At 42.2% G+C, this 14,387-nt stretch overlaps 1 protein-coding gene across 8 annotated transcripts in view; it reads left to right on the top strand.

Annotated features, from left to right (window-relative positions):
* The window catches only part of LOC146664117 (BAR/IMD domain-containing adapter protein 2-like), a 72,899-nt gene that overhangs the window by 23,227 nt on the left and 35,285 nt on the right, over positions 1–14,387 (top strand). For 7 of the 8 annotated variants that reach the window (XM_085417149.1, XM_085417148.1, XM_085417147.1 and 4 more), the window contains exon 3: positions 4,367–4,453. The exons of the other annotated variant lie outside the window; for it this stretch is intronic. In XM_085417149.1, coding sequence (XP_085273275.1) covers positions 4,367–4,453 — 87 coding nt within the window. The remainder of the gene's footprint in view (positions 1–4,366; positions 4,454–14,387) is intronic. 8 annotated transcript variants of the gene reach the window in all.

Genomic DNA, 14,387 nt, shown 5'->3' with positions numbered 1-14,387 from the left:
ACTTGCTTGGTATGCTGCGTGCGGTTTCGAACCGGGCTCTCCTTTGTGTGCTCGGAGAGGAAATGCAGGGAAGACTCGGCAGCCTGCAAGAACAATAAAGAAGGCCTCACTCTAGTCTGATAGATAAGGCTAAAAATAGCCCTGCGACTCTCTGAGTGGGGATTACACTTCATCAATGCCAAGCAGCGGCACAGAGGCAGAGTTTAGAGTGGGGCTGGGCACCCAGCAAGCATCTATTGTCATAGGAAAAATGCCAGTGCAGCCCCTCCTCGTACTAGAAGTGGGGCGGCAGCTTGACATCTCAGCGGACTGAGAGGACCAGAATGATGCAGGAAGGAGCCTGCTTTCTGGGCTCGATGAGCACAGTGTGGTTTGGGATGTAGCGCTCAGCCAAACTCTCTCTTTATTAAAATCTTAATTGCAGCGTGGTGCAGGGCTGCAGCAGAAACGTGGGAGCTGTGCGGCTGGAACATGCTGTGCTTGTGGAGAAAGAGGAGAACACATGTGAAATCAAATAAAAGGAAGATGTCAAAACTGGGCTGTTCAGCTGAGACTGAGATTTCTGTCTTGTTTGGTGACATCACTGAAAAATCGTTGGTCTCAGTGGAACCTTTAAGCTTACAAGAGTACAAAGATGTCTACTGATGGCTCTGTGATTTAGTAATGGCCAACCTTTTCTTCAAAAGCAGTTAATTAAAAACTAGTAACTTTAGTTTATCTTTAATCTGCTTGTTTGGTTCAGTTACCATAAAACAGGAGAATATTTGAAGCTGTAATCAGGAGCTGTCTTTTTCCAAATTTAGCCCATTTATAAACGAGACGTTCGGGTTTTGAGCTGAATCAGATTTGTCTGCTTTCTGTGGAGGAATGTGAGAGGAGGCTTGATTGAGGTTGTGGAAAGCTTGATTTTGAAATTGATGACATTAACATGAGTCACGTGTCACCAACCTCAGCTGATTTAAACCTTGTTTATGTTTCATCTGCTCTGCTCTGTATTGGCTTTATATCACTGTTCTAATCCTCTTTACAGGCAGGTCCTCCTTTTCCTCGTCCTCTGCCTTCTTCTTCTTCTTCTTCTTCTTCTTCTTCTTCTTCTTCTTCTTCTTCTTCTCTTCTTCTTTATTTTTTCTCCTGCTTCTGTGCCTCTCTGTCACTTTCCAGCTGACAGACAAGCAAAGCATTCCCTGGAGCTAATCCGGCTTCACCTGGACCTGCTCTCCTCCCAGCTGAGATTTCTCTGCACATCGATTAAATTAGCCTTGTTCACCCAGCCATCTTAGCCTTACCTCCATCCCCTTGCTTTCGCATCCACTCATATCCTACCTAAGCTTAACTCAAGCCAGGCTTCAGAGAAGCCGGAAAAGGGTCTTGGCCTGTCACTGTCATAGCTTACGGAGGAGGGTTGCACTGCTGTGTAAAGACTTTTGTGGCTTTTTATTCCTGGTTTTCATAAAAGAGTCCTCACAAAATCGTCTTACTGGAGAAATGAAATTGTTAAGTGCTTGTGCAGACTGAGAAGCCAGACGCTGTCTTAATTTACAGAACAATAACTTGCATAGCTCAGTGTCTCCGCGGACTTCTAGATGTGAATAGATTTTCATTGTTTTCCATGCGGGGATATGAATACTTGTCATTTTCCTGCTCTCTCTGTGGGATTCTGCATGAACCTTCTCTGGCAGTTCAAAACACACTCATCAACATGACGGCCCTGTAATAAACTCAGCGCTCATCCATATGTATATCCTGACTGGGCATGTGTCCTCTGTCATCATGACTTTCACTCCCCGTGTAGCTGACCCCTGACCTGCTTTAATTCACCGTCACCGCTGCCTGAGGCTGTCTTGCCCTCATTTCTAAGCCCTGAGTCACCGCCGTGTCTCGGCTCGTGTCCCCGGCTTCTGTGGCGATACACCGCAGAGAATAATGGTCGACAGTATTTGAATTGTAGAGTGCTTACACATCACTGCTGTGAAAGGGTTTGTCAGCATATTATTATGTATGGGGCTGTAAAGATGTGAGGTGCCATTAGGATTTTAAAGCTTTAGTTCATCCAAATTACGAGAATACTTATTTTTTCTGCTTATGCCATGCAAATCATTTTTATTGTCTGTCATAATGTAAATTTCAAGTGCACCAAGTGGCACATATTCAAAAAAGCAAACATATTGTTCACCTACTTGGTGTTTTTGCTTATATTTCAGAACCTCTACAGCATCTGTGTTTAATTTAGTCCAAAATCTGAGGGTCCAGGTTCATAACTAATTTGATTAGACTAAAACATTTATAACCTGTATATGAAGGACAAACTTGGAGTTTTAAACCACCAAAAGAAATTTAACTCAATCAGCTAGTTTATTAAACTAGAGAAGAAACATTACTCTGCTGGTCTAGATTAAATTAGATGAGATTAGATTAGATTAGTCCTTATTGTCTCCCTTGGGAGAAATTTGTCTTGGACAAGCGAGGGCGACACGTCACATAAAATCATAACTTCACACACTGATAATCGCCCTGAAGTTTGGTGCCTCATACCTTTATCAAGACAATGAGGAAATCGGTTTTAAGATTAATCTCAAGCAGCTGCATATAAGTTACAAGTGCCATTAGCTTTCTTTATTCCATTTGTAGTTCGTTACAGCATTATTGAGCAGATTCAAACAGGTTTTGGATCCATGAGGGTAAACAATGTTTAAAATGCCCTCACGTTATTCGTATTACATGGCACTGAATAAAAAAACAAAACAAAAAAACAATACAAATATTCATATTTTATATTTTTCATGTTTCATTTCTTCTCATTGTATTTCCACTTCTCCAAAGAGGCTGTTATAGTTTCATAATTATTATTTTTTAAATATACAGAATTACCTTTTGGGATGGATGCAAAGTGCCTTTATGCAGTACGACTGATTTCAGGCTGAGTTTTCCTCCTCCACTCATCTGTATCACACTCACAACCCACAAATAAACGATAAAATAAAATAAAAGTTTCAACATCAACACAACAGACAAAGTCATCATCAGTTTCAAAGAATGGAATAAGATCCTTCTCACGATGGTTCCTGGAGCCGAGAGGCTTTTCTCACTGAGCCTAGACTAACTCATGTGACCCTGGCTGAGTGAATAACCAAGGGACAGATCTTCAAAGTCTTCATCACTACAATGTTGTGCAGCCAGAGACTAAATATCACCAGACTCTGATAAACTAGACCAGTTTAAATGGGAGTTGATATTTCGACTTAATGTGATGCAGATCTATAACTGATGACAGGTCAGGGTAACTGATGGATGATTTAATTTTGGAACTGTATCCAGAAAAAAGATCAAATAAACAAAAGTAGCAGACATAAAATGATTCTGTGATCTCTCCATACCAAAAACCCGAGCTCTTTCCCCTCCCCTCAGTTCCTGCTCTCTCCGTCACGCTCTGTGTGTGCTCCGTCACATGACTCTATTTCCTCTATTTTCTGAGTGCTGCCTACTCCAATCAGAGAATGTATCAGATGATGATGATTAAAAACGTATAAACCTAAAATTTAGATCAGTGAAATGCAGGATTTGTCGGGTTGTCGGTTTACTTCAATGTGATGTCTACTTGAAAACTGCATTGTTTTCACATTTTAGACATAAGATTACTGTATGATGGGAGGAAACTAAGAAACAAACTCATTGTCAATATATAGCCCAGAATAGAGAAACCTTTTTTTTCCCTTTATGACCTGAAAAAGAACCTTTGTGCAACTTACAACAAAATTACTTTTTTTAAGCATTAAAAATGTTTCTCCTGGTAAATTATAAAAGAGGAAAGTAATAATAAACGAGGTAAATAGGAAATAAAAAAGTCAATTAAGAAGAAGAGAGTCTGTTGGTTTCAAAATGCCCACATTTCAAATTTGGAAATTTACTGAGTGATTCTGCTGAATATAGGAAACCTGTTACCTGGATGGTATTCACTTTGCAAGAAAACAAAAAACATATTACATTTTCTCTGTTGACACAGAATCTGACCAAAAAAGAAATCCTTTAAAACTGATTAGAACAGGGAAGATGAACAAATAACATGTTTGTTTTTTTAATTTTCCTGTAATTTGGATAAACTAATCCTTTAAAATAGATTTTTCCAAAGTAGTTTGTGGTGAAAGGTTGTGCTTTGCTTTTTAACCTGGCAGTCTTGAGATTTCTGTTTCCTGTAGTTGCCTCCATAGAGCTTTTTCTTTTCCCGCCTGGTCTCCATTTCCGCCTGTCGATCTCCCAACCTTACCTCTCTGGGGGAGGGGAGGGTTGTAGGGGATGGTTGCAGAGCTGAAGAAGACATCATTTCAACTCCGCACCCTTGATCTGATGCCCAATGCTTCCATGTTTCCAGGTGTCACATATGCTGCAAAGGGCTACTTCGACGCTCTGGTGCGGATGGGCGAGATGGCCAGCGAAAGTCAAGGCTCTAAGGATGTTGGTGAGTCCTTGTAGTGGCAGTAGCACCCTTGATGGGGTACAGGGGGGTTACACAAGCAGATGGTGGATGGGATCGTGCTGTAGGGCAGAAGCAGCTGATGACCAACCTGAAATTGGACACACACACCCAAACACACACTCACAGATGTTTTTCTAGCACTTAAGTGCTTCAGAACGTTGTGTAAATCTTAAAGATGAGCGTTAGCCTGTCTTTTCCTGCACTTCAGAGCTTATTTGATACATTATCACCTCCAATTCATACAGTGAAACACATTCTGGTTCGAGAAGAATTAATTCTGCATGATTGTCACAGCTTGCCCATTTGGTTAATCCCTTGTTTCCTCACATTCCGGAAAGATAAAGGCTTTCCAGTCACTTTTTTATTGCACCGCTGTGAGCGAGTAATAAATTTACAAATTTGTTTGGCATTTGGTATTCACAAGAGCGCACATGGCGAGGTGGATTTGCTTTCTATTCATAATAAGCCCTCAATATATTTACAGTGCTAATGAAAAATCTTCCTGTTTTGAATGGCGCTTCCAGCAAGTTGTCAGGATAAAAATTTCCCAGCTCCCTTTGCTCTCACGCAGCGTGTCGTCTGGTTTCGGTTGGATCAGCTCTGGTTCTGTTTGGTATAGACGCAGCTATAGTGATAACTGGTGTTGATGAGAACTAGCTGATAGCTGTTGTATGAAGCAGGACAGCACTGTTATAATTGTAGACCAGGTCACATGCCGGGGCGTGTGCAGAGTCTTTGTTAGTCCGGGATTGTGGAGGCTTCTTCTTTCCTTCACCTTGATGGGATGTAAGATAGCAGGCGTGTCCTGAATCAGCAGAGGAGAGGAGGAAGAAAGGATGGAGAGATGGTTAGAGGAGTGTGAAACAGACATATCTGAGGTGACTGAGGAGGATATAAAAGCTGCATCCATTATTCATGTGAGGACCTTTTTTGGGGGCTTCCTCGCATTTCTTCTGGAGCTACATCTTTTCGCTTTTCCTCCCTTTCTCTCTTTGAGCAAATACCGGGTAGAGCTCCAATATGAAAAGCTCTTTTCTTTATCTATTCGGTTTCGCCTCCATGATTTTTTTATGTAGTTTGAATCATTTTCATATCACACTGTTTTAGGGTTGAATGTTTAAACATCCAAGCCGGTGACTAACTTTAAATATAAATCATTAAAGCCACTTAAAAGTAGGAGGAAAGGCCTTTGCACACCAAGACTATTTTCATCATGAGTAAATATTTCTCCCAAAATGTCCGTCACAGTGTTTTGCAACTGTTTGTAGGAGTCACTTATTGTGTATATATGCAAATATGCACTACACATGAACGCTTTTCATACATTAGAGATGATTCTTTTTAAAAAATGCAAATTTTTGACTTTGTGTGCAAACTCCTTAACAGGACATCCCATCATCCATCTCTGCATCCCCATTTCCATCAGCTTGGTTGCTCTTCTGTTTGCCTTTCATGCTCTCTGTCCTCCACGACTGTGCTTCTGTAGTCTTTTTGTCTGCATGTTTGTGTTTCTTTTTCAGTTTCTTTTTCTAGCAGCCTAACCATGACTCAGCAGCCCTTTAACAACTCAGCAGAACTTCCCTCCGCCTCCAGTGAAATGACAGACTAGGCTGAGCAAAATGGATTGATGCCGTCTCTGCATATCAGCAGCGCTCAGAGCGGCTGTGGTCTGTGCAGAGCGGAGGGGGAGCCCTTCTGACGGCGGTTATTGCTTTTGTGGATTCTTTAGCATATTCCATTACTGGTGTTAAGCCTCACGGCTTCACTGAATTACCTGATGAAAACAGAAGAAAAATGTAGTTTGTGGATGATTCTGCAGTCACTCGGTATGAAGTGTGCAATTTATATCAAAGTTCTCCCAGTTAATCCATAGATGACAGTGTCTCAGTGGGATTTTCTTTTCTGCAATAGTAGTAGACAAATATGAACGTTTTCTGGAGATACTGAATTATTAAAAATACATGAGCAGGCGATGAGAGATAATTATCCAATTTTTCTCATTAGACCAATTCAATGATACGTTATAAAGTAAACAGCCTCCTTTTGCCAGTTTTGCCGGTTTTGCTCCAGAAGAAGCCGGAGGAAACACTGAGCACCATTGTTGCTGCATAATGTGGAAAAACTCCCAAGCCTGCCAGCTTATTAATTAACAGATAACAAGGGTTGTGCGTTTGGTTTTGTGTGTGTGACTGAACTAAATTTCCTCAGCTGGCACATGTCTGTAGCTGTGACCGGAGCCACGAGCACAGAATCCCAGATAAGCAAAACTGTGTGTGTGAGTTTGTGTGCGTGTTTGCTGGGGATAATCACTCATCCAGGCCTTTACCACAAACTTCATAATTAATGAGGAATGAAGGCAGATTTGTAAAATCGTCCAACTTGTAATTGTTCCTTTAATTGGGTTTTGTTGAGGAGAAAATGTGTTGGCGCCGTGGAGCTGAAGTAACAGGGCCGAACTACAGACTGCTTCAACTCTCAAAGTGAAATCTGGCAGAAAGGCTCCGCCACCTCCAACTGTACTCTCTGAAACAATGTAATTAATCACAGCGCATTAAGATGAACAGCAGCTAATGGCATTAGCACATGAGCAGAGGATGGAGAGTTGCATGTGACAGGGTGAAATGAGGAGGGGAGTGAAGTCGGGCTGAGAAATTGACCTTGATGGTCAAAGAGAAAAATTTAATGTGGGATGGAAAAAGCACTGGACTGTTGATGAATTAGCTCACACATTAGCAGCTCTGATCTTATCCAGGCTAAATGGATCACTGCCGTTCCTCTTAAATAAAAGATGGCGCGAAAGTTGATCATATTAGACATTATTGAACAGCTTTAAGTTACAATAAGTGTCCTGTTTGTGGAAGATCTGATGTTTTAATGAAATCGTGAATGAATCTTTGAGGCTGACGTTTGCAGTTTGAGTCTGTGATAGTTTTTCTTGTCCTGTAATTGTAAATGGTGAAATCCACTTTGTCAGATGGCGTTTGTGCCTAATCATTAAGCACAAGGCATTTTATAGCAGTGGCACCTGGTCAATACTGGTTGCCTGTCCTAAGTTGGTCTGCAGAGTCCACTTGAGGAGGCTGAAAGGGTGGAGGTGGGCTAAGTCACAGGTAAGTCAACCATAAAAACCACTTGGTTAGATTAAGGCATTGAAAGTTACTTATTTGGTGAAATTTAGTGGTTTGATTTAAAAGGCACCCTGCACCTTACCCCAAGTGGCAGCAACCTTCGACCAGTACCATAAGTTGCTGTAGGACCGTGTGGACAGCCTGGCTTCAGTGTGGCGAAGGAACTAGTTCCTAACTGAAACTTCTGTCTGTGTATATTCCCAGTTATCCATTTCATGGTAACCTGTAGATCCTGAAAAGATGTTTTACCTCTTCAGAGCTTAAGAAGCCTCTTAGATGAGAGGCGGAACAGCTTAAAAACCTGAAGAAGTCCAGCTGTGGTTTTTTTCAAGCTCTGAGGACTTCTACATGGGTTTGCTGTTCTGTTTCTGGCACTATCACCAAACAATGACTCGTAAAAAAAGCAAAATGTAAGCCTTGAAATATAAGCATACAGCAAAAAAGGTTGACTTAAGGATTTCTGGTGACACCAGCGGTAAAATAGTGTTGTGGATTTCTTCTCCTTACTGGCCACTTTGAGCATTTTACACCAAAAAACATGTTCATTCATTCATACAAGGCGTTTATCCTTCACATACAGCATTATATATGGAGTATATGGATGTTCACACACTGATGGATGCATCAGAAGTGATCGTGGGTTCAATATGCTGAGTGAAGCTTCGATGTCTCAGTGAGAAGCTGAAGCTGCGATCAGTGGGAGACCGCCTCTACTATTTGAGCGTGAGTCGCTGAACTAATCCAGCCTTTACCCGTGAATAGCGTTACAAAAGAAATGTAATAAGGACTAATGCATGTTTCATAATAAAGCCTCAATCTGCTTTTCAACCCATTTTCAGCACCAGTTATTAACAGCAGAGGTTTATGAATGTGTCAAACTGCAAAAGAAGTTCTAACACAGAGATGCTCACCACGGTGTTTTTAAACTAAACACTCTGGCAGCTTTGTGTGTCACTTAAGAAGCAGCTGTGGAGACATGGGAACAGTTTAATAGTAGACTTGAGCTGCCGACACACAAACACATACTCATAAATAGACTTATTGTACAAGCAAACACCCTCACATGCCAGAGCAGGCCATAATCAAACTGACTAAAAAGCAAGAAAGCATTACATGATTATTATCCACTCCTGCAGCCTTAAAATAAACTGACACACATCTCCACACGGGGACAGAGATGGACCGTGTGGTGTCATACATGCTAAACAACACTTGAGAAACTGTGACAGGAAGAGGAAATGATGCACCGCTGTGCTTCATTCACTTGTTCTTAATTTACGCGATGCTATCAGAGTTTGAACAACTGCTCTGCTGCATGACTCCCTGTGAGGAGAGACGAGATACTCCATGACTGCAGAGTGGAGTGTCATCCCACTCATCCTCTCCGCTTTCACTACGCTCTGTGTCTGCGAACGCCCCCGCTTTGATGTGGGAGCTCAGGCAGCCCTGGGAGAACACGCCAACTCTGCACACATTTCTAAAAATAGATTAAGTGAAACGCAGCGACTGGAGCTGCTTCAAAGCAGGAGGAGAGAGGAGCTCGGCGCGCGAGCCGCAGCCCAAACATGGTTCGCCGGTGATGTCAGTATCGATGAAAATGACATTATCCTTCTTCCGTATACTAAATATGGGCATGGTTGTGAGCAAAAAAAATAGGAGGCTCCTGCAGTTCCGGTTCCCCTTTGTCCATATAAGGTCTCTGCCATTCAAATGCAGCGTTAGGCAGGGATTGTACTCACTCAGGTCTGTGCTCAGACACAAAACCTGCTGGAAGCATGAGGAAAAACAGCCCTTTGGCTTTTCTTATCGTTTCCTGCAGTACAGCTAATTTAAAATCAGCAGACTGTACATCCAAACCCGCATTCATTAAAATCTACTTTAAAATCTCGTCATTACTCAGGCTTTTCACGTATGTCTTACCGCAGGTAGAACATGGAGCAGGATTGTTCAACAAAACAGGATTAATATCATGAGCCTTATAAAAGATGACCTCATTAAAACTGTTCTGCTCATACAAAGTCTGCTTGGGGTGGCAGCAAATGGAGATGAGATCCAAAAAGACATCCTATTCAGATGTTCAAACTACCTCAGCTGTCGCCTCCTGATGTGAAAGAGCAGGAGCTTCAAGCCTCCTCTGGATGTCTGTCTTTAAGGCTGAGGACAGCCAGTGGCAAAGATGCAGCTTCATATGTGAGGGTTCAACTGTAAATCGACTGGTAGATCAAAATCAAATCAAAATCAAATCAAAATTTATTTATATAGCACATATTAAAAGAAGCTTTGCCTTCTGGCTCAGCTCTGTCTTCGCTTGGATTCTCTGGTACATTTACATCACCGCTGATGCCGCACCGGTTCAGCTCACGCTCCATCTTTTCATCACTCCCGTGTAAGACCTTGAGATAACTGAACTTCACCGGTTAAGAAGTCTTCCCTCAGCTCAGACAGAGCCACAAACTGTTCTCCAGCATAGATTCTGATCCCGGGTTTCTCACAGTCTTCTCATGGTAATGTTCCGATGAGGCCAACAGAGCAGCATCATCCCCCATTCTGTCTTTTTTACAATTAGATTAGGACATTATTTTCTAAAGCACTGATTTATAGCGCTTTCACTATACATCAGCTCTTAGGTAGATTTTTATATTTCTGTGTCTGTTATTCATGAAATATATTAATTATTGTTTAATTCCATAGTAAGCACAAAGACCTCATGATTCCTGACTATCTTCCACCAGAATTCCAGCTCACTTGGGATGCGTGTGAGCAAATTATCGTGGTGTATCCGCATATTTTATGCTCTCATTTTGTTCCTATTCATCAAATTAAAATCTATCCCGTGTCTTCTCATTGCCGTGGGCTGAGCACTCTGTAGCATAACATCCATCTCATTAAATCAATTTAAGGTTAATTTAGATGGCCAAATTTAAGGTCCAGGAAACAATTACCCTTTGGATGATTAATTCATTGCAACACATATTAGAGAACTGTGTCGACCTTTAAGGCATATTTCTCCACTTCAGCCAACATACTGTTAAAGGATAGCACGCTTTCACAAATGGGAACAGGGCTAGATGCAATCAGTGACTCAATTAGGCAACGGTGGGGGAGAATGTAATTCTGACGGGTCAGAAAGACAAAAAAATTCCTTCCTGTGGTTCAATATTCATCAGCAAATTTCACTGTATAATTTTCCCCTCATTTGTCTCTCAAATAATTAGCTGGTGTTGCAGAGGGAAGTGGTTTGAATCGCCTCTCATGCTGCACAGCTGGATGGCGGCAGCAGAAATATGAGCACTCGCTCTTTGAAGCAGAGGTAGAGAAAACAAGATGAAAGCAATAATAAAGGCTCGTAAAGAGGGACATGAAAACATCATTTGTGACATTCTAAGGCCATCGCTTAGGGAAATTCTTCCATAATATGCACAACTGGTGTCCCTCCAAATGTGTCTTGCTTGAAATCTCATGCTGCTCAGCTTTAGGGAAAAAAAAGCTGTTGACCCCAGTGTAACCCTCATTTTTCTGATCCAGCAAAGGCAGAATTTCCCCTGAGCTTCAGCTCCAATCTGAATTCAGCCAACATTCATTCTGCATAGAGGGGAGAAAATGCAGCAGGAGCAAATGACCGTGTATAACTTTAAAAATCATTGATTGCAGCATTTTGAACCATCGCTTGACGTGCAAAGTCAAAACGAAAGGATATTACTGGAGTTTACACTCAACTGGAATGATGAGGAACACAGCACAGGATGATAAATCGGTTAGTGTTTGCTTTCATGCCGAAGCGAGGACAGTTTTCCTTTTTCTGTGGAGAGTTATAATTTTTTTTCTCCTGAAGGTCTTAGTACATAATGAAGTAAGTACATCCCATCTCATCCCAGGGTGTCTGCTACTGCCCTTTAGATGTCCTTTAGATACTACTGATGTTGCAGAGATGCATTAAGGTATACTTTGGCACTTTAATGAACCGGATGCAGCAATTTAGTCTTTCAGTCCTCTTTTAAAACTCTAAAGAGTGCAAAGAGCCGGGTGGTAGGGGACGTGGTCGAGTAATGCTCTACACTGCACATAAATGATGGACATAGTCACTGAAATTTCCACATTTTGAAGAATTAACTTTAGCATTTTAGCTGCTGCTGGAACCTGGGGACGGGTCATAGGGGCAGCAACGTAAGCAGAGAAGTGCAGACTTCCTTCTCTCCAGTCACCTCGTCCAGCTTATTCAGAGGAGCTGAAGGTGCATACTCTCCAGCATGTCCTGGGTCTACACCGAGGCCACCTCCCAGATGGGCATGTCTAGCACACCTCGCCCAGGAGGAATCTTTGTCAGGGTCCTGAACCGCGTCAACTGACTCCTTTTGATGTGGAGGAGTAGCAACTTTACTCTGATTACTCAGAGTGACTGAACTCCTCACCCTGTCGCTAAGTTAGCTGGAAGCTGTCCTTTGGAGAAAGCTCATTTCCACCGCTTGTATTTGTGATCCCATTCTTTCATTCACTACCCAAAACCCGTGACTGCAGATCAAGGCGGGCGAGGCTTAAATGCTTACCTGCCAGCACAGCTGTGCCACCAACTTTTAAGCCTTACCAAAATCCAAACTTATGTGTGATTAAAAAAAATAATATTTGATATATATTCCAAAATATATACTATATAAATATTTTGGAGCTACCCTCTTGTCGTCATTGCCAGTCGTTAGAAATGCACAGGTTTGTCAGCCAGGAGACTGCTGTTTGTGTCCTGTCTGGTAGCTTCATGATTTACACTTTGTTTGGCTTTGTTTTCACTTCCTCAATCAATCGGACTAAATTAGGACAGAACCAAAGCACGCAGTGTTCCAAAAGGGCTTAAGATACAGTTTTTGTCAGCTTTTTTTCCCTAACTGGTGATGTAACCGAAAACCCAAGTGGCTAATCTGCGACTGGGTACCAAACTATCCTTCCTCTGCCCGGACATCACCAGAGCAGAGCTGCCCTGCTAATTTAACTTCCCTTTACTGCTCCTGCCTTTGTCCTCATGTCACCCCAGGTGGAGAGGGAGGATGCAGAGAAACAAAAAGAGGAAGAAACAAGAGACATGGTGAAGAGAGAGATGCAGAAGAAAGAGCAAGGAAGGCGAGACAGGAAGCGATGTGCTCCCGGCTCGTTAGCAGCTTCCACCCAGTCTCTTGGCAAATCAAAACCAAACTGCCGAGTGAGCACAAAGGCCGGAGCGCCGGCACTTTGATCACCTCCACCTGCCCTTCATTAATACAACCCACTGCAATTCATCAGCACTTTAAAACAAGCTGTCTTGTCAACAGTGAGCTGGACGTCTTTTTGGGTGTCAGTCAACTGACAAAAAAGAGATCAGCGAGGGATTGTGTAGTGATTAATTTAGCAAATGTCTCTAATGGGATGGTAATGTGGCTTTAATAATGTGTTGGACTATAAAATGTCCTTGAGCTGTCGCATTGTCCTTGATGTGGGTAGTCGGCCAAATGGTGACTTAATGATGCTGATAATAGAGACTCTGATCTGAGACACTTTTCATACATGCGAGTCGTTTCGCACAGGAAGCTGTTGTTAGGCTGTTGATGCCTGTCTCCTCCCAGGCTTGTGGGATTTTCTCTTTCTGCGTGTTTATCCATTTCAAAATCCGAACATAGTGGCACTTGTCAGCTCATTATTAACTTATTGTCACCAAGCTGTAGCGTGAAGCTGTCAATGAATTCTCCTCTGTCATGCCTTTTTAAAGCAATGCCCCATTTAGTGGAAGAAGAGATGTTTATAGGCTTGAAATCCACATTATACCCTGATTCCCACTGTCGCCTGTGCCTCAGTGTGCTAACTCTATACAAGCACACAGAGCAAATATATCTTCTTTTTCTTTATTTGTACATTTCTCACTGTGAGAAACGATTAGAGGTCAGAAGTAATGATTTAAGATGACACAAATTGTGTTTACCTGCCTGGGTCTCTGTTGATTTGTCGAAATCCCATCCACCACTCTGTGCCTGCGTCTTTGTAGCAGCTTGCATCTTCTGCCACAGATGATCACTCTTCATTTAGCACCCCATCAGCCACCACGTAATGATTATGTATAGCCAGTCATTCCTATCGATCTCCTGTAGCTCGATCGCGCTTTTAAAAGATTCATTTTTCTTTCCGATAAACTGCAGAAGCGAAGACGTCAAACAGCCCAGATCTAAGATGACATGTTTACACTCACTTCAGCGGGATTTGTGCCCTTATTGTAATTTATAAGATGAAACGCAGTGACAGCTTTTAACATGTCAGCTTGGGTTTTTACTGCCGGTGGAGTGCAGGATTATAGCTGGACTACAGATGCACCAAAAGTTATGCTGATTAACTGAGAGTACAACAAAAAAACTTGTTATTACTTTGTTGTCAAGTGGATACTTAAAATCTGAATGCTAAATCAAGCATTGTTACTACTTCTGGGGAAATTTGCACATGTTCTCGGGGGTGTTTATATGCACCCTGATGCAGCCGGTGTTTAGCAAAATTAAAGACCCAGAAGAGCACAACAATAACGGTGTCAATCATGCGGCATTGTGGAGGACAAATCTCCCCGCAGCACCTTGTACTCCCTTCACTGCAGCTTTCTGGGGATTAGAGCTGCTTGTTTGCTTTCAGCCTTCTATAATACAGTCCCTGCAGAGATGCACACTACATAAAACACTTTCCTTCATATGGCCATTAACTGTGGCTCACTCCCTCCTTCTCACTCTTTAAAGCCCAGGAGCTGCATGGAAAAGTAGCTGGGGTAATAAACCCAGATGTTAGCGCTG

Source organism: Rhamphochromis longiceps, linkage group LG8, assembly GCF_057381845.1.
Source record: "Rhamphochromis longiceps isolate RC_006_pf linkage group LG8, R_longiceps_female_GT1.1, whole genome shotgun sequence".
Classification (NCBI taxonomy): domain Eukaryota; kingdom Metazoa; phylum Chordata; class Actinopteri; order Cichliformes; family Cichlidae; genus Rhamphochromis; species Rhamphochromis longiceps.
This window is presented reverse-complemented; position numbering and strand designations above follow the sequence as displayed.